The sequence below is a fragment of the Apium graveolens genome, chromosome 2 (assembly GCF_009905375.1).
Source record: "Apium graveolens cultivar Ventura chromosome 2, ASM990537v1, whole genome shotgun sequence".
Taxonomy (NCBI): Eukaryota; Viridiplantae; Streptophyta; class Magnoliopsida; order Apiales; family Apiaceae; genus Apium; species Apium graveolens.
Window position 1 is genome coordinate 286370531 of NC_133648.1, and position 26839 is coordinate 286397369.

General features: G+C 37.3%; 1 protein-coding gene across 2 annotated transcripts; it reads left to right on the forward strand.

Annotated features, from left to right (window-relative positions):
• The first annotated feature begins 14842 nt into the window (after nt 1–14842).
• Nucleotides 14843–24784, forward strand: LOC141708576 (putative plastidic glucose transporter 2). 2 transcript variants are annotated; one of them, XM_074512273.1, is made up of 14 exons: nt 14843–15069; nt 15417–15513; nt 15631–15742; nt 15895–15962; nt 16096–16228; nt 17159–17258; nt 17339–17451; nt 17565–17658; nt 22541–22694; nt 22775–22918; nt 23044–23117; nt 23762–23850; nt 24101–24215; nt 24337–24784. In XM_074512273.1, the coding sequence occupies exons 2-14, from the start codon at nt 15435–15437 to the stop codon at nt 24517–24519; spliced, it is 1458 nt and encodes a 485-aa protein (XP_074368374.1). In that variant the 5' UTR covers nt 14843–15069; nt 15417–15434; the 3' UTR covers nt 24520–24784. The 2 variants fall into 2 exon arrangements, with proteins under 2 accessions (XP_074368374.1, XP_074368375.1); XM_074512274.1 differs by having other exon boundaries at nt 15422–15513.
• The last annotated feature ends 2055 nt before the right edge of the window (nt 24785–26839 follow it).

Here is a 26839-nt window from a genome sequence, read left to right on the forward strand (position 1 = left end):
AAGAATATGAAGATGAAAATACCTTCTCAAATGACTTCTTGTATTATGGAATGACTGAAGAGATCAAACTATCTTATGAAACAATTCAAGATGAGGTAGATGGATCGAGAGCAAGAGTACAAAGAGCCATTCAGAGAAAGGAATCCAGAGAAGCTAGAGAATCATATCTTCAGGAGAACAGAAAAGGAAGTAAATGGGATGATATAAAAAGGAAAATAAATAAACCTGAAGTATCTTATATCAGAAACTAGCAACAAGAATCTTCTAAACATTGTGGAAAATTTCATAAAGCTATATGACAATATTCATGAGTTATATCACATGTTCAGTCAAGTGATCACTGGTACCACTGTGAATATTCTAAAGAATGGATGGAGGATTACTGTTAACCACATTGTTGTGTTTTAAATGAAGATATCCACTAGTGTTCTGAGAAAGCTAAACATTGTTAAATTGTTTATCCCGACCTCAAAAATCCCATGATTGACATCTCATTTATATTTCAGAGACAAGCTTCAGAAGATGATGATGGATGTGTCTACTCAAGCATTCTTTCAACCATTCGTGATCAAGAGATTTGCATATAGCATAATGCAAAATATCTCATTGTCTGATGACCACTTGAGACTCATTTGTTATCAACGTCTCACTCTTTTGGAAAGTCAAATAAGAAGCAAGAGAGCAAAAATGGAAGCTCCAGGAGTAAAAAGATCAGAAGTAGACCTCAAAGCTGCTGAAGTTCTATATGCTTATAGGCTGAATGACAAGATGATCAGAGAATCCGAGAAAGACATGAAGAAGCTAACCAGAGTATATCATGAGATGGTGTTTATTATAGAGAGGCATTAATTGATCTTCTAAAAGATAGTGAACATATTATCATCCTAGATGATGAAAGGGATCTAGTATTTGAGATCAATAAAAAGAAGATCAAGATCAAAGACTTCAGAGCAAATGAATCAGACCCAATAAATCAAGCCTTGTTGGATGTTAAATTTCTACATGCAAAACTGACAAGGTTGCACTGATTCCAATCATGGAGATTCTTGAAGATGTAATGGAAGAAGAATCTGTCAACGATACCAAGAGAGTACGAGGACATCCTAAAAGGATAATTGTCTTCGTAATGGCAAGAAGGTCTATATTATTATTTGAACTTATTCCTAAATGCTCCAAGGTCAGATATCTCCAATTGATGCTTAATAAACTGAACAATCCACCTCCAGTTAATGCACTTGAAATAAAAGCTCGTGATTTCGTACAAGCGAGACTGAATGATCTTCTAAATCGAAGAAAAATAGCATCTCTTCCAGAATCAACAAGGACATCAGATCCAAGGAAGAAAGCTACCAAGAGAAAGTCTGTTCAGACTCAATTTACTCAAGAAGGAGAAGGTAGTCAAGGCAAGAAGCAAAATAAGACAAAGACAAAAAAGACTTAGATTATCTGTTCAGGCTAGAGGAACACTTCTTTGTAGTTTGTAATTTAAGAAATATGGAATTGAATATGCAATCTAGAATGCATTTAATATCATTCTATATTTTCAATATGTGCTTTTTCTCATTATCAGTTGTGTTATCCTTAGGGATTTGCCTGTCGAACTCTAACAAATAAGGGGAGATTGTAAAGTATAATGTGACATAATATGTAACCGATGAAATATAACTCAACATAAAATATAAATAGATAAATAATATTAAACTGTGAAGCACAAGAATCCTGAAGATGAACACTGGATGAATACAAAGAATCAAAGATGGAATTAATGCTCTAAGTCCGTAAGCAAGTCATGGAAAGAAATTCATTAATATGTTCAAGCCTCCATGAAGAATAAAATGTCAAAGGACTTCTAGTTTCAGTGAAATAATTTGATTTGAATTATTAAAGATCAGGGGTTCAGTGAATAAAGCAATGAATAATCAACCAAGATGTATCAGTTCAGAATTGTCAAGGAAATTGAATTAAATCAATTCATGTTAGTTGTTTATGAACCATACCAGTGTACCAAACATCAGCATATCAGAAAAAGTTTAATTTAATTATAGAGAAGATTTATTATTGGTACAATTGCTAGAGTTCAAGAGGTGAAGAATATGCTAAGTCAAAATCTGCTAGTGGTCGCAAGTCAGGAAAATACAGCTCTTTTCTAGTGGTCGCAAGACAGAAATTTACTCTAAGGAAAAAGGTTTTTTCTGTAATCACAAGTTAGGAATTGTTTCAAGAAATTGATTAAGTGAAATCACATTCTTGTGGTCGCCACTAAGAGGAAAAGGTTCTAAGGCAACTCTTTGCCTTGTGGTCACAAGTAAGCACAACGAAGACTTATGTCTTCTAGTCACCAGTAAAGAGAAAGGCTAAGGCAAAGTCAGTTTGCTTATGGTCGCAAGTAACAAGAAAAGGAAGACATATTTAATTTCACTGTGGTCGCAAGTAAGCAACAAGTGTAAAAAAAATCATCCTCTTGTCGCTAGTAAGTGCCTGTTTGGCACCCTGTCATTTTATCATATATAAGCCCAAAGGTCATTTTAAGTTTTGGCTGACTGTTTGGCGGTTTTAAGTCAACAACCATATTTTCCTAAAAATGCTAAAAATCAGAAAGTGATTCAACTGGTACATTCCCGTTCTACGTTCCATTACTCATTCATTTCATCTCCCTTCGTGTACAAAACTGGGACCTGCAAATCTATTCTTTTAAAGTGAAATGAGTACCAAGTCTACTTAAGATAATTACAAATAATAAAATCAAGTGTCATATAAAAAATATATTAGTAATATATTAGTGCTAAAATATGTTATGAATTTAGGTGAAATGTATGGTTTATTAATTATTTTTAGAATTTAAATCTGATCTGTCATATTTTTTAAGATTTCGGGTTCAGATTTAATTGAGATACTTTAAAAAATATTTAATTAAAAATAAATTATTTATATCATAATAACAATATTGATAGGGAATAAATAAATCTGGATTATGTAATTAAATATTGCTTTAATTACACATGATTTGGGCTACAAGGCCCAATAAAAAGATGTACGACATTCAGACCAAAAAGGTTAACACATTGATCAGACCTGATGGACCAGATCAGGCCTGATGGAACAAAGAAGGCCCAAAACCCTGAATATTAATTAATTTCATAATTAAGTAATAAGGGAAAAATCATCTATTAAGAAGAGTCCCAATAAAGACAAAAATCCTTGTAAATTAGCCTCCAAGGGACCTAGAATGATAAGGAATCAGTTTTCCACCACTGAGGACTCCAAAGTCCATTCTACTTCTGAGACTTGACTACCAAGTCTCCTACACCAAGTCCAATTCAAGGACTCCCAACATCTATATAAGGGGCTTCACCCCACACATCAGAATTACATTTTTTGACTTGATCCTTGGCAATCAGCAAGGTACGTAGGCATCTTGTTAAGGCAGATTGAGTCACAAAACACAAGAGCAGTCAAATAGAGCCACGGAGCTCACGTTCCCTAAAAATAAACACAACAATTATATACCTTAGTTTTTAATCCATAACATTTGGCGCCGTCTGTGGGAAGGCACAACAACAACCATGGCGAGAACACGGAGAACAATTAGAGACCTTGAAGGAGAAACACAAGCAGGGACAGCCCAAGTAATTTCGTCAACTATGGAGGTACCTTCTCATTCAACTTATGCAGCCACCCAAGGAGAAGCCCAGATAGGGGCAATTGAACCTCAGCCACAAGGGATGATTCCCTTGGCTACTTAAGGTACGAATCCCAAACTTCAACAACTACATGCACCTGTGACTTCTCGACCCATTGGGTATGAGTATTCAACTGTTGTGACTACTAACCCCCCATATGGGATGCCTCTTTACCCCAAGGTTGGAGGAAGTGGACATGCTGGGCGAAGTGAAACACGAGGGCGATCGCCCCCCTATATACAAGTTTTGGCTCATATCCCTGAGGATCAGGAATTTTCTGGTTCTTACACTGAGAGAGACTCTGAATCTTCATATGATGAAGTGGCCCCAAGAAGGAGGCGTGCTGGCAAAGAGTCGATGGCTGATGGTCGCCAACGTCCTAGGAGCACCCAATGGACGAATTCCCAAGAAGTGCAGGAAAGGATCAGGGCTCATGAGGCTGAGATTCAAAGGCTGAAGCGCGACTTGGAGGCACACCAGAATACCAGACCCCCACTACCTCCAAGGGGGAGGAATCCTCCCCCTATCATAGACCTGGATGGTCCAATACAGAGAAGGGCTGTTGTCCCAATGGCTGATCCAAGCAATCTTCTTCCCCTTAGAGATCCTGATGATCCCACCCCACCATTTACTGAAGAGATAATGAATGCCCATATCTCAAGGAAGTTCAAGATGCCCACTATCAAAGCTTATGATGGAACTGGAGATCCCGCCAATCATGTCAGGGCATTCTCTAATGCACTGTTGCTGCAGCCCGTGAATGATGCTATTAAGTGTCGGGCCTTTCCTCAAACCCTGTCGGGTATGGCTCAAAGATGGTATAGTCGTTTGCCCCCGAACTCTATTGGGTCCTTCAGAGAATTAAGTCAGGCTTTTATTAAGCAGTTCATCAGTGGGAGAGTGCATGAGAAAAGTTCAGCATCCCTCATGAGCATTGTGCAAGGAGCGAAGGAATCTTTGAGAGACTACCTGAATCATTTCACGAAGGAAGCTTTAAAGTCCCGGACCTTGATAACAAGGTAGCCATGATAGCAATACAATAGGGAACTAGGGATGAGTTCTTCAAGATGTCCTTGGCCAAGCGCCCCCTTGAGAGCATGTTGCAGCTCCAAAATAGGGCCGGGAAGTACATCAAGGTGGAAGAGAGCATGAGGAAGACCATAGTGAGCAAAGAGCCCGCTGGAGGCAAGAAGCGGAAAACTAATTTGGAGTATGTCGCTAAGGACAAGTATCCTAGAACTGAGCAAAGCAATGACTCAACTCCGAAGAGGGGAGGACCTGGACAAAAAATCACTGAGTATGCTAAGCTGAATGCTCCAAGGAGCCAAATTTTAATGGAAATCGAGAAAGATCGAGATATTCGTTGGCCTAAGCCCTTGAAGGCCGATCCTTCCAAGCTAGATCAGAGCAAATATTGTAGATTTCACAAGGATGTTGGTCATGACACCGATGAGTGTAGGCAACTGAAAGATGAAATTGAGTTCCTTATTAGAAAAGGGAGATTGAACAAGTACACTGGAGATGGAGGAGATAGGAGCAACAACGTGAGAAAAAACTTTGACAATCGAAGAAGAGATCAAGAAGATCAGGGGTGAAATCCCCTACCTAGGGGACCGATGATAAATGCAATCTTCGGAAGACCGCGACCCCGAGGGCCTGCGATAAACATAATTTTTGGAGGACCAACTGCTGCTGGATTATCCAAGAACTCCAGGAAAGCGTATGCCCGAAAAGTTATGTAAATTGTTGGGGAAGCCCCGAAGAGGGCCAGGACATGAGTAACAATGTCTTTTGATGATTCTGATCTGGAGGGTGTGAAGTTTCCCCATGACGACCCGCAGGTCATAACCCCGATAATAGGGACCAACCCGGTGATGAGGGTCCTTGTGGATAAAGGTGCTTCAGTGGATATCTTGCTCCATTACACCTTTTTAAGGATGGGATATAATGACTCCCAATTGACCCCAACCGACATACCGATATATGGATTTACGGGTGTGGAGTGCCCCGTAGAAGGGATAATCAAGTTTTGCTCCAGAAAGGCAATAAGCTATAAAACAGGAGGTCGAGAAGCTCTTAGAGGCTGGTTTCATTGAGGAGATACAGTTTTCAGAATGGTTAGCAAACCCTGTAATGGTGAAGAAGGCCAATGGAAAATGGAGGATGTGTGTAGACTTCACTAATCTGAATGATGCATGCCCTAATGACTATTTTCCGTTGCCAAGGATTGATACTTTGATAGATGCCACTGCTGGGCATGAGATGTTGAGCTTTATGGATGGATTTAGTGGATATAATCAGATTAAGATGCACAAGGACGACATTCCAAAGGTATCATTCATCACTGACTTTGGTGTTTATTGTTATCTTGTTATGGTATTTGGTCTCAAGAATGCAGGAGCCACCTATCAAAGGTTGGTAAATAATATTTTTAAGGATCTTATTGGCAAAACTATGGAATTCTATGTTGATGACATGTTAGTCAAGAGTCTAGTGAAGACTGACCATATAACCCATTTGAGGGAAGCTTTTAAGGTCCTGAGATACCATAAGATGATGTTAAATCCTACGAAGTGTGCTTTCGGAGTAGGGTCTGGAAAGTTTTTGGGATTGATGGTCTCCAAGAGTGGAATCGAGGCCAATCTCGATAAAATAAAAGCAATCCTGGACATGGAGCCATCAAAAACTATCAAAGATGTCCAGAAGCTCACTGGAAGGGTTGCTGCATTGGGACGATTCATCTCCAAGTCTGGAGATAAGTGCTTGTCATTTTTCAAGTCTTTATAGAAGGTTAAGGATTTTGTATTGAGTGAGAAAAGCCAGAAGGTATCTGAGAATTAAAGAAATATATGGCCCAGGCCCCGTTGTTGGCCAAGCCAGCTTTGAATGAAGTTTTATACTTGTACTTGGCCGTTTTAGAGAATGCCTTGAGCGCTGTATTGGTTAAGGAGGAGCTGAAAATCCAGAAACCCGTATACTATGTCAAAAAAAATTGCATGGAGCTGAGTTGAATTATTCAACTATTGAGAGGTTTGCTTTAGCTTGGGTAATGGCTTCAAGAAAGTTACGTCCTTACTTTTAGGCTCATCAAATTGAGGTGCTAACAAATCAGCCCTTGAGAAATATAATTCATAGTCCCAAGGCTAGTGGGAGACTGATAAAATGGGCAATAGAGCTGGGAGAATTCGACATAAAATATAAGCCACGAACGGCAATAAAGTCGGGGGGCAGGAAGATACCATACCCGACCAAGAAGTCGGGGAGTAAGAAGATACCATACCTCAAGATAAGGAAGTTGGTAAGAAAAAGGAATATTGGGTCCTCTATTTTGATGGAGCATCAAAAACAAATTCAAGTGGAGCAGGTTTGGTTTTACAAAGCCCTGATGGGTTCTTGATTGAGTATGCCATGAAGTTAGACTTCCCGACCACAAATAATGAGGCAGAATACGAGGCTCTGATAGCTGGTTTTGGCCTAGCAGGGACACTTAGAGTCAAGAACCTAAAAGTCTGTGGAGACTCGAAGCTGGTCATATCCCAGGTAAAGGGAGAGTTCGAGGCAAGGGATGATACTATGGTTAAGTATGTCCGCCTAGTAAGGGTTGTGATGACCCAATTCGATGAATACCATGTTGAGCACATTCCAAGGGAGGAAAATGCTAAGGCAGATGCATTGTCTATATTTGCTTCATCTGAGATAGAGGAAAGTTCAGGAAGTGTATACTTCCGCGTACTGAAGACACGGAGCTTTGATGTTAAGCTTGTAGCTCCTATAGGTCTGGGGACATCATGGATAGATCCCATCAAGGCCCATATTCAAACCGGTTGGTTTCCGAATGATGCTACTAAAGCATGGAAGTTGGTTGTTCGAGCATTAAGATACTCCCTGATAGATGGGATTTTATATAAAAGATCTTATGTGGTTCCTTACTTAAGATGTCTCAGGCCCGATGAGGCACGCTTGGCTCTTGAAGAAGTATATGAAGGTATCTGTGGAAAATACTTGGGGGGCAGAGCACTAGCTCATAAGATAACTCGTTTAGGCTTCTATTGGCCAAAAATGATGATTGATGCCAAAGAGTATGTGAAGAAGTGTGACCACTTTCAGAAGCATGCACCTGTCGTTAGACAACCCCCCGAGATGCTGACCTCCATCAACTCACCTATCCCCTTTGCTATGTGGGGAATGGATATACTTGGGCCTTTCCTCATGGCCACGACACAAAGGAAGTTCCTAATTGTAGCCATTAATTATTTTACTAAGTGGATTGAAGCCAAACCCTTGGCCAAAATCACAACTAAGCAGGTTGCATAATTCATGTGGGAAAATATCATGTATCGGTATGGAATTCCCCGTATCATAGTCACTGACAATGGAACACAGTTCAACAATGAGGAATTCAAGAAGTATTGTGAGGAGAATGAAATTGAATTACGATTCACCTCCGTGGCTCATCCGCAAGCCAATGGGCAAGCGGAAGTAGCGAATCGGATAATCCTGGATGGACTAAAGAAGAGGATCGAGATGTCGAGGAATAATTGGGTGGATGAGGTACTCCCAATACTATGGGCCTATAGGACTACCTGTAGAGTCACGACTGGAGCAACACCCTTCATGTTAGCATATGGGGAAGAAGCAGTTGTTCCTGTAGAGATATCACATTCCTTCCCCAGGATACAAGCTTTCAATGCTGAGGAAAATGAGGAAGGGCAAAGGTTAGCCCTGGATCTAATCAACGAGGTACGAGATGAGGCACATGCGAAAATAGTGGAATATCAGAAAAAGGCTTCATTCTATTATAACCTAAGGGTTAAGGAAAGGTTTTTTAAGCAAGGTGACTTGGTCCTGAGGAAGGTGGAAGCTTCTGGTGTAGGGCAGAAAGGGAAACCTGCCCCGAATTGGGAAGGGCCATACAAGGTCAAAAGTGTTCAGAGTAGAGGAACCTACAAGCTTGAGACTATGAATGGTTTTGAAGTCCCAAGAACTTGGCATTGGCAAAACCTAAAGGTTTACTACGTGTAAAACAGTTAAAGCACAATTCTCACTTGTTAGAAAGACAAGTAGGTTTAAAAGCACCTTGAAGCTTTGCTTGCTTAGGATTTTTCTGTAATAGAAGATATGTTTAGATTTTTATCAGGGTTGAACCCACCTCGTGTAAGGTATTAAGAATACCAAGTTATAATAAAAAGTGTTCAGCTTGATCTAGCCTATTAGATTGATATGTTGTGAAGGATAAAACCAAGTTATAAACTTGAGTTTGAAAACTGCGAAAAACTACGATAATATTTGGGCAATATAAGTGAAAATAATCAAAGTTAATTACACATTCAAAAACATCTGAAGAAAAGAAAAGTACATAAAGAGTTAGGCCTTAGAAGGCTCGGATTCTTCGGAGCTGCTATCTGTAGTCTCCTCGGACGTCTCCTGAGTTGGCCCCTCGGAAGTCTCTTCGGAATTCTCCGCCGAGGTCTCCGCATAACTACCCTCAGATGGCTTAGATTCCTTTGGAGATGCTGGTTTCGGAGGCTCCTCCACCCTTGCCTTCTTAATAAGGGGATTGACCTCTTCCTCAGAAGAAGATTCCTCCTCTTCAGAGCTGGATTCGGGCTCCCTCCTTTTTTGGCCTTGGCCCTGGCTTCCCGATGACGCTCTAACCGGGGACACTGAAGGGCCATCCTTAATTAGATCGGCGAGCTTATCTGCAACGTCCCCAAGTGCTGGGACTTGCACAGGGCAAGGGAAGGAAGATTGTTCAAGGACCTCAGGAAACTCGTCCTGGATAGCCTCTATAGCGGCGTCTCAGCCTTCCTTATAACTGACTGGATGGAGGAGGGCATCGTGCTCTACCATTAAATCCTTGAATTCTTGAGTATCCATCCAGCCGTCAAAGGCCTTGTCTTTCTGGGCCTTGAGAATAATAATCTCAGCCCGGACCGTTTTGAGATCGGAAATGGAGGAGGCAAGTTGGGCTTCAAGAGCCTTTATACGCTGGTTAGCCTCCTCCAGATTCTTGTTTGTGTCTTCCAGACCAACTTTCCAAGCCTTGGCTTGGTGAATTGCCCCTTGAAAGTGGACATTCTCCTACAAGAGACAAAGGAAAAGTAAGAAATGAGAAATCCATGGACACCAAAAGAAAAAGACGTACCATCGCCAAAGCCTGAGCTCCGAAAAGCTCGTTAGCCTCCAAGTCCTGTTGAAGGACAAGATCATGATAATCTATAGGAGAAATGGAATGCATAGACCATTCCTTGGCAAGCGCTATGTTGCCAAAAATCGAATCCTTTCCCCGCATTCCCCACGCAGGTTGGAAGAAAGCCCCTAGTTTTTGTTTTGTACGTAAAGGTTGGTTGGGGCCTTCCTCGTCTCTTCCCTTCGCCTGGAGAAGGAACTCTGGGAAGCGATCCCCAAGGCGCGGGTCCTTGAAGACCTTCCCGGCGCGTTTCATCCCGGTCATTTCCAGGTCTTTAGGCTTTGTAGCCTCCTCGATCTTCTCAGCAACTGCAATGAATAAAATAAGTGAATTGAGAAAATAGAAAAGTAAAAAAAACGAAGATAACTAGAGAATGAAGGAAACATACTTTTTTTAGGAACGGGAGAAAGGCCACGTTCCACAAGAATGGTCTCCCTGATAAGATCCCAAGAGTGGGAAGTCCCATTATCTTGAGTAAGGAGGTTGAAGGCTCTGGTCTCCTCCTCAGATAAAACTATATCATTCGGGCTCCCATCCACAACTAGCCCAAAAGATGAACGAAAGAGGGTGCCCCAATCGCCGCCCTCCCAAAGGACGTACAGAAAATCCTTCTTCCACCCCAAGTTATTGTCGGGGATGGACTTCCCATTCACTATGTGGGGAACAGTGGGGCGTTGGCTCAAAGAAACCCCCCTCGGATTCTTGTCGGGGCTATTCTTGAACTGAAAGATCTTTCTGAACACAGCAACCGAGGTAGGGACGTTGTGCTTGGCGCATTGTGACAAGTAGCAAAGAATCAACCTCCAAGAGTTTGGAGGGAGTTGGCAAGGGTTGATGCCCATAAATGGATGAAAGGGGAGTATGATACCTTCCCTTAGAGTGTCCCTGTAGACGCATAGAGCGTCTTTCTTCTATTTAAGGCCCTGCCGGCCGGACCCGCAAGAACCAGCTTGAAGGGTTCCTTGATTTTGAAATAAGTTTTCAACTTATCCAATTCCTTTGCATCCCTGAAGATGCTGATGTGATCATGCGCGTCTAGATGCGCGTCAGACGGGTACTCATCCCCTCGAGTATTGATCATGTCAATCAAGGAAGTGTACCTAGACCGAATGGGGAACTCATTAGATTTTTTGGTCACGCTCATCTTAGCCAAACAGGTCATTCTCTTATCAGCCATCTGAAAAGGGGCATAAAAGAAGACAATTTTAAACACAAACTATGCAAAAACGAGCAAAATAAAAGAAGAGGGAAATGTACTTACCTGAAGTAATGCAGTGAAAAGGGGCTGGCTTGCTAAAAGAAGGCTTTGGGGCTCAAAAACTCCGACCTACGGTAATTTCTTTGAGATCTCTAAGAGAAGAAAAGAGAAAGAGAATTTAGAAATGAGAAAGTGAGAAATGAGTGACCCTAGTCACTCCTTTATATAGGCGGAAAAGGGAAGATAAAGGGGCAAAAAAGCCCATTAAGCTAAAGGCCCAAAGGAAAAGCACAAATTCTTGAATGTTCCAGAGTTATTAATATCTTTGGAGTTATTAAGTTCTGGAACCTTCCAAAGTTTCTTCAATAAATCTTAAGGCCCATCTCAAATCCAAACAGGACTTAGAGAAGTGAAAGGCCCAAAATGAAGCCCAAATCCAAAAAGGATTTGGAAAAGAGAAGGCCCATCTCAAATCCAAACAGGACTTAGAGAAGTGAAAGGCCCAAAAACAAAGCCCAAATCCAAAAAGGATTTGGGAAAGTAAGGGCCCATACGAGGCCCAAATCCAAAAAGGATTTAGAAAAGAGAAGGACCAAACAAGGCCCAAGTCCAAATAGGATTTGGAAAAATAAGCCCAATAAAGACCATATATCAGGATTGAGGTCGAAATTGAGGTCGTGAATCTTGATCGAATGATTTCAAACAAACACCCGAAAAATCCGCGTTAAAAAGACCAGGATGGAGGTCGAAGTTGAAGTCGTGGATCCAGTTCGAATTCTTTTGAACAAAAGGCAAAAAGGGACCAAAACTTCGACCAAGATCCAGGTCATGGGTTCGACTAGGATCCAGATCGAAACCCTGGTCGTGATTCCTAGTCAAATCCTTACGAATAGGAATAAAAAAGGAACCAAAACTTCGACCAAGATCCAGGTCGTGGGTTCGACTAGGATCCAGGTCGAAACCCTGGTCGTGATTCCTAGTCGAATCCTTACGAACAGGAATCAAAAAGGAACCAAAACTTCGACCAAGATCCAGGTCGTGGGTTCGACTAGGATCCATGTCGAAACCCTGGTCGTAATTCCTAGTCGAAACCTTACGAACAAGGACCGAAATTTCAACCAAAATCCAGGTCGAAGGTTCGACTAGGATCCTGGTCGAAATCCAGGTCGTGGAACCTAGTCGAAATTCTTCGACCAGGATTAAGAAGCTGTCCCAAAATTCGACTAGGATCCAGGTCGAAATTTTGACTAGGATCCTGGTCGAAAAAGGGCTGAAAGTTAGAAAATGTTTCTGAAAAATTGCAGAAAATTTGGAAAGTTCCATAAATTAAGAAAAATTCCCGGAAGTAAAGGGAAAATTCCTAAAAAATACCAGAAAATTCATAAAAAGAGGGAAAAAGGTAAAAAAATAGTAGGAAAGTTTTTAAACAACCCTGGAGCCGCGTACAAGGCAAATCGTTGTAAATGTGTAGGTCGCTCCACACTTTACACAAAACTATACCCTGTAAGGGAATGAGTGAACTTAACTTTTGCGAAATCTTATACGGTTTCCCAAAAGTTGGGGGGCAAATGATAGGGAATAAATAAATCCTGATTACGTAATTAAATATTGCATTAATTACACATGATTTGGGCTACAAGGCCCAATAAAAAGATGTATGACATTCAGACCAAAAAGGTTAACACATTGATCAGACCTGATGGACCAGATGAGGCCTGATGGAACAAAGAAGGCCCAAAACCCTGAATATTAATTAATTTCATAATTAATTAATAAGGGAAAAATCAGCTATTAAGAAGAGTCCCAATAAGGACATAAATTCTTGTAGATTAGCCTCCAAGGGACCTAGAAGGATAAAGAATCGGTTTCCTACCACTTAGGACTCCAAAGTCTATTCTACTTCTGAGACTTGACTACCAAGTCTTCTACACCAAGTCCAATTCAAGGACTCCTAACATCTATATAAGGCGCCTCACCCCACACATCAGATTTTTTGACTTGATCCTTGGCAATCAGCAAGGTACGTAGCCATCTTGTTAGGCAGATTGAGTCACGAAACACAAGAGCAGTCAAATCGAGCCACGGAGCTCACGTTCCTTAATAATAAACACATCAATTATATATCTTAGTTTTTAATCCATAATAAATGCCCTTTTTTTAATGTTGAAAAAATATAAAGTAGTATTTTACATATTGTCAAGAAAGTGTTAGTGCAATGGTTGAGTCGTGATTTCTCTATATATTTGTGTTTTAATTTTGTCATTTTGAATTTTCTATTAATGTATTCAATTATTATATTAAAATTTGACTTCTTAAAAAAATATTGTAATGTAGAAGTTATGATTTACCAAATACTTCAACAACTTATAATAACTTATAAGTAAAATTATCCAAACGCCTAAATAACTTATAAGTTACGATGTTCATATTACTTATATGACACTTTTCAACTTTAAGTTATAAGTTACATTTTTTAAGAAACCCGAAACATGCCCTAAATAACTTGGTTATTTCATTGGATGCAGGAACAAATAAATTGGTTTGTGCGGCTAAAATCAAGCCACTTATCCAATATTTTGAAAGTCTACAGAGAAGTAGAATGAATTAAATTCATTCAGTAATCTTCCTCAACAACCAACTGTATTTATTACGAAACTCCATTGAAGATTCTAATTATTAAGCTTGTAAACATATTGTTGTGTTGTCCAATTTATTGTAGTTAATCATTTAATTGATTAGATGTAGCACCTCAAGGTTTATATTAATAAAATAATATATTCCTCGAATTATTTTGTATCTATTTTGATTTCGTAAATATAACGAAAAACTTGTAATGAATCGAAAAAAATTGTAGGTATCGTATTTAACCCTCCTTCTACGATATTTTGAGACTAACATGTACAATTAGCGGGAATAGTGTGAACCACCTAGATGTGGGGATGTGCTGGAGAGCCGTTGTCTAAAGTTGTAGCATACAGCTGTGACCTCTATCAATTTTTTAAAGCAAACAAATAAGATATCTCATGAAATTGTTGAATTCTTTGTTTGATTAATTGCCACCATTTATTTACATCTTGTTAGGTAACCAGTTCGTCTAAAACCTTAAGTGGTAGAGGAAGCCCCGAACAGGATCTTATACTCATTAACACTCCCCCTCAATCGTATCATACTTTTCGCTACAATTGATAACAACAAATACAACCAATACCAATATTAATACCAACAAGAAATATTTAAATTAAATAAATGGGGGTGGAAGGACTCGAACCCGAGTCCTTCCCTAAACTGAACTCTGAAGTAACTAGTCCATCTAAAAGTTTAAGGTGGTAGAGAAAGACCCAAACATGATCTTATACTCATTAACACGTACTTGTTTATTAGAGTGTGTTTTGTTTGACATTTTGTCTTAATGAAATTCTTCTTTCGTTTTACCATTCACAGAGATTAATTCATGTATACTCGAATTCTGTATTTAACTTCGAGTCGAATAGAGCTTGTACAGGAGCCAAGTGAACCTAAGTTTAAACTTATATAGTTAACGAGGCAAGTACGAGTAATTTATAATTTACTTAAAATTATTATTAAATTATAATTATTAATTTAAAATTTGTATTAATCTAAAATTGATAAGCTTGTGAATCGAGTCGGATCGGTTCGAAGGTTGATAAAAAATTTGAAGTCACTTAAGTTAAAAAAGACTCATTTTTATATATACCCCGGAAAGGAAAGTGGTGGGTAAAATTAATGATAGATTCTATAAATAAGAATAAGAATAGAAATAAGAGGGAAAAGGGAAAAGAAAAGAAGAAATTTGTTGGGGGGAAAAGACAGGACACCTGGACTGTTGTAATCCAGGCGCATCTGAGCGGAGCTCATCATCATCATCATCATCATCATCTGTCGCCAACCCCTACAATAGGCTCTGCTTTCCCTTTTAACCTGCAACTCTCCTCCTCCGCCAGCCTTTGATAAATAATTACTTCATTTCTCACTTTTACTTGGTATTCAATTCCTTTGGCTTCCTTTTCTTTTTGTATATTAATATTTTATTTTATTAGTTGTTTTATACATGCCTGCCCTGCCTGCTACTATGCCTTTTTTTTGATTTGGTTAGAGATAAATACAAGTACTGTATAGGGTTTAGTGTTAATGAATTATTTTATATTAGGGTTTTAGTGTTTTTTTTTGATTGAGGTTTTAGTGTTAACTCCAAACACTCATCTAGAAACATTCCTTCTGTGAAATTTATTGAATATTACTGCAAATTGTCATAATTAATATCGATTTCAATTACTGCAAATTCTGTTTTTCCCATTTTGATACCAACTCTTGTTTGGGATACGATTAGGGTAGGAGCTCTACGGTGATGATGCCTCAACCGCACATGTACAAGCGAATGTTGTCAAGGGATACTGGAAATGAACCTGACATTGAGGACTCTTTAGGTACAACCAATTTGATATATTTTTAAATTCCCCAAATTAGTGCATTCTTTTGTAAATGCTGTTAACTCCCTATACAATTTCTTATTACCATCACTAAATCTTTATCTACCGTTTTAGCTCCTTTTCAGAATGGTTTGGGACAGGATTCTACATATCCCTCTTGGAAGCTTTCTCTTCCCCATGTTCTTTTTGCATCCATTGTTCCCTTCTTATTCGGCTACCATCTTGGGTTTGTTTTCCATCCTTCTCTATACTTTCATCTTTTCTAGTATATCTTAGATCCTACTCATTATTGTTATTTGCCGCATAGATTATTTGTTTGGGAATTTAATAGTGATGAACACTTAGTTGACTATTTCTTTTCTGCTTTGGACTACACAGAGTAGTTAATGAACCTCTTGAAAGCATTTCTTCCGATCTCGGGTTCAAGGGGGATACGTTAGCTGAAGGTCAGACTTCATATATATCTTCATTCTTTTTTTTTTTAAAATATATATATATATATATATATATTATACTCCAAGTGAACTATTGTCTTCTTCTTATGAAGTGCAGCAATTTAATGGTTTAAACAAAATATAGGGCTGGTGGTCAGTATCTGTCTTGGTGGTGCTTTTGTTGGATCTCTACTCAGTGGTTGGATTGCTGACGGGCTTGGGCGTCGCAGGGCTTTTCAGTTGTGTGCATTGCCTTTGATATTTGGTGCTTCTATCAGGTATAATGCTTGAGAATTTAAGTATGTTGCTCAACTCCTTTTTAAGTTGCTTCTCACTTTATACAGATTTGATCCTACAAATATGGGATATTAAATTATATGTAGATTGAATATCTTGCAAGTCCTATGGGATCATCTTGACGTTTAGCAGTTTTTGAAGAGTAAAAAAGGCCGGCTATTGTCACATAGTCTGTTTAGATGGTCCATCCTGTATTTATTACGTTGAACTGATTTGTACTTGTTTTTTTATTGAAATTATTTATGTTCTTGTTTAAAACAAAATCTGCAAGTATGAACCCCCCAACCTGGACCAGATTCATGTGCAGCTGAATTGGATAAACCCTTAGAGCAAGTCCAAAAATGTTCTAGCAAATGCCTTATAAATATAAGAAAATATTGTGTCCTACTGATATAAGACAATGTTTTTGTACATCAACTCCAACAGTATGCCTTATATTTGTGCCTTATTATTAAAATAACAATATATTTAAATAATAGTTGGAGGGAAGGCAAAAGATGAGAAGAAAGTGATGTGTATAAAAGGAGGGAACAAATTTTTTATTGATAAGATTGATATAGGGCATGTAAAGTGGTGCCTTATAAATAAGGCATATGATGAATGTTCTAGTGTTTTAAGGCATCACTAGGACATTGTTGGAACACTTATTTGTTCAAGATGCCTCAAAATTTAGTTTAGGACAACATTTTAGGGCACTCTTGGGCTTGCTCTTACTACTCGAGTATAAGGTCACTATCTCTTATTTTAAGTAGCCAAAGAATATCTCATCCTTCCTGATTTTTGTCTCTCCGGCTACCGTTCTTTCTTTTATAATGTTTCTTGCATGTTTTTTATGATTTTATCCTACATTGTATTGCTCGGAAACTTTTCTTTCTTCTTAATGTTTCTGGGTAATGATCCGTTAATTCCAGTGCATCAACCAACAACGTGGCTGGTATGCTGCTTGGAAGGTTTTTGGTTGGTACAGGATTGGGTGTTGGCCCTCCTGTTGCTTCGCTCTACATCACAGAGGTCAAAGAAATATCTTTTAGATATACAAATAGTACAATTACCTCGTCGTGGATCATCTCATCCTGACTAACAAAATCCAGGTTTCTCCTCCATTTGTGAGAGGTACTTATGGAAGCTTCATTCAAATTGCAACATGCTCTGGAATTATGGGGGCTTTGTTGATTGGGATTCCTGTTAAGGATATAAGTGGCTGGTAGGACAATTGATGGATGTCACCTTGTCTCTGAAGCTGCAAAATTACAGTCTTTAGGATAATTATAAAAAAAATTAAGATTTTGAAAATTGATTTTCTACTTTATTTGTCAGGTGGCGTATATGTTTCTGGATATCTACAATTCCAGCAGCTATACTTGCTGTTTCCATGGAATTTTCTGTTGAGAGTCCTCATTGGCTATACAAGGTTTGTTGCATTTAGTTGAATTTTATGAAGTGGACTTGCGTGTTTAGTTTAATGTTGTGTTGAATGCTTAGTTTTTATTAGGATTAGCAATTTAATAATATATGTTAAATTTGTTAGTATGCATTAACTTGTAGATTGATCCAGGTTGTGCAGCTAAATTGAAAATGACACATTTTGTCTTTATATTTCGATTTGTCCATTTAGCAGAAAGACGAGTATAGGAAACAGTTGCAATAACTATATTTAGAAAAACTATTGGAAATAAGCATATTGAGTAAACATTGCAATTGGATATGTATAATCTTAATGATTTGATTAAAACTAGTCATACTTGCATGAGAGCGGGCACATCTAATACTTATATAACTCTATTTTGTTACATATTTGGTGAATTTTTATAGGCAAATTGTAAATCACCGAAAATCATAAATTAAGTTAATTTTGAGTAGTGCAACAATTTGAATACTTTAGCACTTCAACTGCTTGATTGATAAAAATATGTGATATGGCAGCATCTAAACTCAAAAATAGAAATATAGTTTTGTTATTTCAGCATTGTACTCACATGAGCTATAATAAATACAAGGTTCTTGCAAAATAATTCAATCAGTTCAAGCTAATACATTCTGCAAACATTCTACTTTTTTGTGCTTTCCCTACCGATTGCAACCTCCAAATTTGCAGTAATAGCTTTGAATAATTAAATATAGATAGAATCATATTAAAAATAAGTATATTTAAAACTAACTAAGATTAGAAATTATTTATCATAAAATGGATGATATTAAGTATAACTTTTGCTACTGTATGATGGATGCTATTAAGTCAAACATGCAACACATAATGGAAGCACATGGTGGCGAAAGCTTTAGTCGTTAAATGAATGCTATTAAGTATAACTTTTGCTACTGTACGATGGAACTAGGGCTGTTAGTGGACCGGATATCTGATGTGAAGCCAAATGGAAATGGAATTGGTAAAATTAATCCGATTCGATTGGAAGCCTGGATCAGGTATGGACTTGGGGTGATCCGACCCGGTTATGACCGATCGGATTATATATATTATAGTATTTATATTATAAGACATGTTTTATACAATTAAAAATATTGTTACATGTATTATACTATTAAAAGTATTGTTTTCCAATTTCTACTACAGATGCTTCAGTATGATGAATTAAACTTTTATGACAATTTGGCCTATGCAGCATCATTGTTTTTATGAAAAAACTTGAATCTGTATTTGTTTTCAAACTTCTAATATTAGAGTGTGTATTTTAAACTTCAGACGTCGTTATTTGGTTATTTTTTTTGCATGTCTGATCCATTATCCTAATGGATACGGATATGGATCGCCCTGTAATCCTGATCTGGTCCGATCTGAATCTGATAATAATAAACGAATATGGATTCGAATTTAGGTCGACCAAATCCGAACCTGATCCATTGACAGCCCTTGATCATGGAACAGTGTTCTTCTAGAAGAGATAGTGCATGGAGAACAACTTTGTAATGAAATCGGACACTTGAAGTTAGGGACAAAAAGGTTGAAGATGTAAAAAATTACGGGACTTCTGATGTTAATCTAAATAAAATAACACAAGAAAGCATTTAGCAAAATAAATAAATAAATAAATAAATTAACACAAGAAAGCAACTTTTAAACGGATACAAAAAAAAGGTCCTAGTAGATGTGTCCTGAAAATTGATCTGCATAAAGCTGTTGATTCAGTTCTTTCTTTTTGATGCCTGTTGAGGAATAAGTGTATAAGCGATAAATATGAGGGTGTATAGAATTTTGTTAGAAATTAGTTTGTATCAGGTTTTGTTATTTCTTGCCCTCTATATAGAGGACATGTAGCCACTCTAATCAAGTCCTCAGAAGTGTAGTTCTTTAGTTTTCTTCCGGCTTTGGATCTAAATTTCTACATTAATGGTGTGACATTTTTAGTTACTTATGAAGTCATTATGGTATTAGTGCCTCCAATTCTGGCCTGATTTGTTCGATATATTCCCTCGAGCTAAAAAACCCTGATTCTTCATCTTTATTCTTTAAACTCATTTTTCTCTCATCAGTTCCCTTTATTGTAATGAATTGTTTTTTGATTATCATTCCTCCTAATCTTCTTCTGCGCATCAGATTTCGATTTTTTACCCCTGGATTTCAACGCTCCACTCGTAGATAAGTAAAGTCTGGATTCCAACGCTCCACTCGTAGATAAAGTAAAGTTATACAGCCATCTTGTTTTCTTATAAACCATCTTGAAGCTCACTACTTTCACAAACACGGAAGCATTGACTTGGTTCTTTACGAACATCAAGCAGGGCCTTTCCTCAAAATAGAAAGAGTTGCGGCTCATGCATTGGTTTGTCATGGGGAAGTGCTGTTGGTTATGCAGTCACAGTGTTTGATAAATTTCCTTAACTAGTGATTCTTTAGTCGATGAGATTACTTGAAAATCCTTTGTTTTCTTGCGTGCTAATAAGAATTGTGATAAAGATATGCATGTGCTTATTGGATTTTCAGTGAAGCTCAAGTTTATCAGAAATCTTGATAAGCTTGGCATCATGCCCCAGTTTTATGGTCTTGAAGTGTTTAAGTTGGCGCATGTTACAAATTTCCTTACATGAAATTCGAGCTTGGTGAAGTATGCTAGACAGCTTAGAAAAGTTACTGAGCCCTTCAAGTGTGTGATAAAATTCCGGAAGGAGATAATATTTCTTATTACCTAAGCTTGGTTTACTATGTTGATAGTTCATTTGTGGATATATCTAGCCCCAGTTTTATGGTCTTGAAGTGTTTAAGTTGCCGCATGTTACAGTTTTCGTTACATGAAATTCGAGCTTGGTGAAGTATGCTAGGCAGCTTAGAAAAGTTACTGAGCCCTCCAAGTGTGTGATAAAATTCCGGAAGGAGATAATATATCTTATTACCTAAGCTTAGTTTACTATGTTGATAGCTCATTTGTGGATATATCTAGGAAATTCTGTCATGAAGTCCAAGTTAGATGTACAATCTCAGAATATAATGATCTTTGGTTTTCCGTGGAATGGAGTGCTTATGGATGCCTGTTGGTGTTTCACAAAAATGCTAGAGAGAAATAGTGTGCCATGGAATTCAGTAATTTCCTATTATAGTGATTCTGGGAATACAAGGTTTGGTGAAGTTGTTTGCAATTGCTCTAATAAAGATAGTGATTGTCTGGACTACAATAGTTGCTGGTTTGACTCCTGAAGAAGCTTCTAGTGATTTAGGTGATGTCCGCAGCTCCTTTGTACCAAGTAGACTTGGCCCTTTTAAGGTACATAACAAAATATGTTGGCATGCACTCTTGGAAGATATATTGAAGTTATAAGCAAGCTGCTTATAACTAAATTCTGATATTTTTCCACTTGTTAAAGTTTTAGCCGAGAGCTCACTCCAGAAATTTACAGCAAAAAAAAAACTGTATTGGAGTGAGTGCATACTCGAGTTAAATTTTTCTTTCTTTTTAAAATTACAAGCCGAGAGTTTACTTATGAAATGCTTCGAGTGAATGAGACTTGAGCTGATCTTTGAAGATTTAAGCTGGGAGGTCATTCTAGAAATGTGCAAGTTATGAGACTGCATTGGAGTGAGCGAGTACCCAAGTTAATTATTAAAGCTTAGCTTGCGTAGTCAACTTGCTAAAATATTGATCGAACAGCTTAGGTTGCATCGTTAAGTTTCTGAAATTGAATAGCTTAGGTTGCTATAATTCTATCCAGAGATTGTACCGAGATTAGCCTACCTCAAAATACTCTTTAAGTGATTGATTTAGGAACCTGTAAGGCTCGTAATTGTTGAGTTAAATCATAGAGTATGAATCCTTGTTTACTCGAAATTGCGCCTGGAAATCGTGCCCCGATTCTCTGTTTAAAATTCCACCAAATTCTTTAAGGTAGGTTATGGACCTTGAAGTGCCTTTGGAAACAGATGTTGCTGGTAAAAAGGAAATTAAGAGATCGATGGAGATCTTTTTTTTTGAGGAATAGATCGATGGAGATCTAAAATTAGGTTATCTTCTTGTAAAATTTGTATTATAAGCTTATCTTGCATTGTCAAGTTGCTATCATCTTCCCCCTCTTAATTTCACATTTCTGTATTATAAGCTTATCTTGCATTGTCGAGTTGCTATCATCTTCCCCCTCTTAATTTTACAATTCAACTTGCATCAAGTTACTGTGATTAAAAAAATCCTCACCTCTGATTTCTCTCCTAATCTATTTCTTCTGATTTTTCTCCATTTTTACTCTTTCCTTCTGTCTTCTTCCACCTTTATCAAATTTGTGTTTGGTCTCTGACTCTCTGCTACTATGATCACTATTGCACGGATGTCGCAAGCTCAGTCCATTTCTTCAAGATAAGAGCTTTACTCTGTTCTTGCTCCTTAACTTGAGGGGGAGTATTAAGGAATAATTGTATTTAAGGGTAATTTAAACTTTTGCTAGAAATTTGTAGTATGTAACTCCGTAAGGTTAATATAGACTTTTTCTAGAAATTTCAAATTTGTTTGTATCAAGTTTTGTTATTTCCTGCTCTCTATATCGAGGACTGGTATAGCCACTCTAATCATGATCTCAGAAATGTTGTTCTTTAGTTTTCTCCCTGCTTTATATCTATATTTCTACATCAATGGTGAGCCACTCTTTTATTTATTTATCAAGTCATCAATGCCTTACATTGCCATGGTTTCGCTCTCACAAATACTCGCACATCCAAACATCATGCATTGAGCGAGAGCGTATAACAGTCACGAAATCATTGTTCTTGATTGATATGATTTTGTACTCATCATCTACTTAATACTGTGTTCTTTTGCAAAAGAGAAAACTGCTTATGGTTTATTGTCATGTGATAGCAAGGAAGAATTGCTGAAGCTGAGGTTCAATTTGAGAAAGTTTTAGGTGGATTGCACGTCAACGCTGCAATGGCAGAGTTCATGAAGTCAGATAGAGGAGATGAAACTGATAATGTCACTTTCTCAGATTTGATCCATGGTCGTCATTTCAAAGGTATTATAAACACATAAATTCTGCAGTAATCTTTTTCTCTTGTTTCCAAATTTCTTTTTGTTTACTAATTTGTTTTGCAGTTGTTTATATTGGATCAACCCTCTTTGCTTTACAACAGCTATCTGGAATAAACGCTGTATTTTATTTCTCTTCAACCATATTTAGCAGTGCGGGGGTATCATCTTACCTGGCCAATGCCTTTGTGGGGATTACAAACTTAGTTGGTACAGTTTTTTGTGTTGATACTTAACCATCTTTTGTGTTTGTTTGGTATAATTGGCTGCCTCAGTTCAAATACACTCTCAGGCTGTGATACTTATAGTAACTGTATAATTTCACTTTTCCCCAGGATCTGTCATTGCATTAACATTGATGGACAAAGTTGGAAGGAAGGGTCTACTCATGTGGAGTTTCTCCGGCATGGTATTGTTTTCCATTTTGTTTAAGGAAGCTCACTTAGGGTCTTTTAAATGTTATGTTTGATCATTTTCGAAATTATTCGGAACTCAGTTAGCTCCATATCGTGCTTAATCATATTAGATATCATTTCATATGTTTGTACAGGGAATTACCTTATTTATTGAGCTGATCCCTTAGGCTGGTGTCGTAATAAATGTACTTATCTAGTAGATAGATTGATCTAGGAAACCTAATACGCATTGTTTAGGTGCAGACAATATATGAAATTTCGAGCTCGTAATAAATGTACTTATCTAGTAGATAGATTGATCTAGAAAACCTAATACGCATTGTTTAGGTGCAGACAATATATGAAATTTCGAGCACCTACGTAAATAAAACCTGCTTAAGTAGAGTAGAAAGCTTTGATTTTTTTTGACTTGGCAGATGAAATAGCATGCGATCATACACCGACACAAGAACCTTTAGAAATATAGGCTAGAAACAAATTTTCAATTGCATTATTAAACACCTTTTGTTTTCCCAAGGAGCTACTCCTCGTGGAAATTTTATCTTATCATTGCATCATCTAACATTTTACTTTCAGGAGATGGCTTGCGCGAACATGTTTGTGTTTCTAATTTTCTTTTTTGTACATGTGGTCACAGGTTGTATCATCAGGCATTCAAGTTGTGGCTGCAGGGGCATTTGCATCTAGTTCAATAGCAGAGTACCTATCTGTTGGAGGCTTGCTGGCGTAAGTACTGTTTCTGTTCAGTCTTAAAATATTAAGATGAAGCGGACCCTTTTATTTGGCTTAATTTCTGAACTTGATAAGGTGTTTGAAGGTTTAAGGTTTCGTTTATGTAGTACTTTGAAAGCCATCTGAAACTTGCTTCATCCTTTTTTGTCTTTCAGCTGAATGAATTAGTAAGCCCGGATGCCAGGTCAAAGTTGGGTTTGCATTGGATATTGTATATAACGTTAAAGTCTGTACTTTTGTGCAGGTTTGTATTCTCATTCGCTTTGGGAGCTGGCCCCGTTCCTGGTCTCTTGTTATCCGAAATCTTTCCCAACACAATTAGGGCTAAAGCTATGGCATTTTGTATGTCAGTGCATTGGGTGGGTCACTAATGCTTGTTCTCATAATAATTTTGAAATTTCCAGAAGTATAAAATAATAATTTTCTATTTTGACCACTTCATTTGGCCGTGGTTAATTAGTCTGATATAAATGTGATCAGGTTTGCAACTTCTTGGTGGGTTTGCTGTTCTTGCGTTTGCTTGAGCAAATGGGACCGCAACTCTTGTACACCATGTTTGGTACCTTCTGCTTGATGGCTGTGTTGTTTGTAAAGAATAATGTAATGGAAACCAAAGGGAAATCTCTCCAAGAAATAGAAATATCTCTTCTTCCACCGGAATAGCGGAGGGTAGCTGCTTTTACTGTGTATGCGTTAATGAAACAGCAACTTAAAGCTTGAGTCTTAAGTCTGATGATAGGTAGTTCAGTATGCCGTTTAGATGATTTAGTCACCGATGGGATAAGGGTTAATAGTCCTCCTAATACAGGTATTAGATGTGGAAGTACACGAGGACCATGTTTGTTTAATGAAATTATAATCCGGAATAATTATTCGGGGATAACTTCCCATCAAAAATTAATCTTATAGATTAAATAATCTTATTTTATGTTTGTTTTGAAGGATTAAGTATATTATACTCCTTTAAAATTTTATCGTATGGCCATGTTTATTTTATGAGATTATAATCCGAGAATAATAATTCGGGGTTAACTAATCTAATAATCCGAGAATAATTAATCTTATCAAAATTAGATCTATGGATAAAATAATCTTATGTTATGTTTGTTTGTAAGGATTAATTGGGGGAGTAATCATTTAAAATTGTATCCCATGTCTTAGGGGTGAGCAGAAAACCGCAAAAACTGTCCGTACCGCATCAATCCGCATCGTAAAACGCGGTTTTTAATTTTCGTGGTGCGATTGCGGTTTGAATTTGTAATAAACCGCGCAGTTAATGGTTTTAAATTTCTGAAATGCGGTTCAAACCGCACTGCACTGCAATATTTAATATGTTATAAATAGTGAACTCATTTAATAGAATTTAAGAGTTATGATAGACTTAAGATATTTTTCTCCCTTTGATTACTCGCTCTCGTACAGGGAGATCGGTGGCTTGGAAAAATGACTACCCTACTGCATTAGCAACCAAAAATATAAAACATATAGACCTGCAATTAACTACTGTTGTCCACTAGTTATTTTTAATCATAACTTAAATTTTTTATTAGAATAATTATCACTTGTAACTTATTTTTGTTTTGTAATTGAATTCCTAAAAAAGTTAAACTTTACGGTGTGTAATTTCTAATTTGTATTATTGAAGAATATTGGCGACTTTGTGTTATGTTAGTCGGAAATTTGATTAAATTTAAGTTTGTATTTTATTTAAATTTAAGTTTTGTATTTTATTTATATTTTTCGAACCTATAAATTGTAAACCGTAGTGAACCGCACCGCACCGCATTTTCGTGGTGTGGTTTATGCGGTTTTTGAGGATACGCGGTGCGGGTGCGGTTTGAAAATTTGATCAAACCGAATGCGTGGTTTGGTTTGCAGTTTGAGGAAAAAACCGCACCGCCCGCACCGTGCTCACCCCTACCATATTTGTTTTGAGGGATAATATTTGAGATTGAAATATAGTCATTAAATTTTCCAATCTTATGTTTGTTTTACATGGAAATTTAATGAGTGGATTATAAACCTTTAAAAAATGACTTGTACGAGACGAGAGGATAAAATAGTACCCACTCCCATCAAGTATTATATTATAACTCTATCCTCTACTCCAACAAAACAAACACATCATAGGATAATTTAAATAATTATATGGATTGCAATCCTATCCCCTATTTAATACCATGAAACAAACAACTCCCATATTTGTTTTGAGAATAGCCCTTCAGATTGAAATATATTTCTTAAAAATTTTCAATTTTATATTTATTTCACATGAGATTGTAACGAGGGAATTATAATTTTTTAGAAAATAACTTGGAAAATACCAAATTAAAATATCTGAATAATCCTTCACTAATTTTTTACAAAATAAATATGGGATTAAAAAATTTAAAAAAATATAATTTTATCCACTACTTGATATGACACTAAATGCAAAATTCTAAGAGTTTGTCTATTTTTACTACTTGTATATGAAGTAATACCCAAGTAGTTGGTCCCGCAGCTGATCCAATCATTTCAATGAAAATGAACTGATACTGTATTGTGTATAGTGGGGGCTTCCATACATAAATAAATATTCTGGATTCTCTTCTCCAACTCATTTGAAAACACCGATGAGCTGTGCTGTTTACTTGCAGTTTTTTTTAGCAGTTTCAATTCTAAATTTCGAAAGTTTCTGTTTCTAAGATAACTAATAAATAATGGGAAAGCGATTTCAAAAAGTATACTTTAATTGAACAATCTATATCTATATATCTATATAAAATAAAATCCCGTGTGGATAACGTGACCGGTCTCGCCTTCCTCTAACCTAATTTCTCTCATTTTCAAGGTCTCTTGTACTTTGGCCAAATTTTTAATTAAAAATCTTATCTATATTAGGCCTTTTCATCTCTCTGATCCAATCAGCCACCAACTTTTGACTTTCCATCTCCTAACTCAATCAGTTTAAACTTTCCCTCATGTCAATATATCTAATTAT

Coding starts and splice junctions, on each gene's coding strand:
- LOC141708576 (XM_074512273.1), top strand. CDS start 15,435: ATGATGCCTCAACCGCACATGTACAAGCGAATGTTGTCAAGGGATACT. Junction 22,695..22,774: donor CCATGGTCGTCATTTCAAAG/GTATTATAAACA, acceptor TTTGTTTTGCAG/TTGTTTATATTGGATCAACC. Junction 22,919..23,043: donor GGGGATTACAAACTTAGTTG/GTACAGTTTTTT, acceptor ACTTTTCCCCAG/GATCTGTCATTGCATTAACA.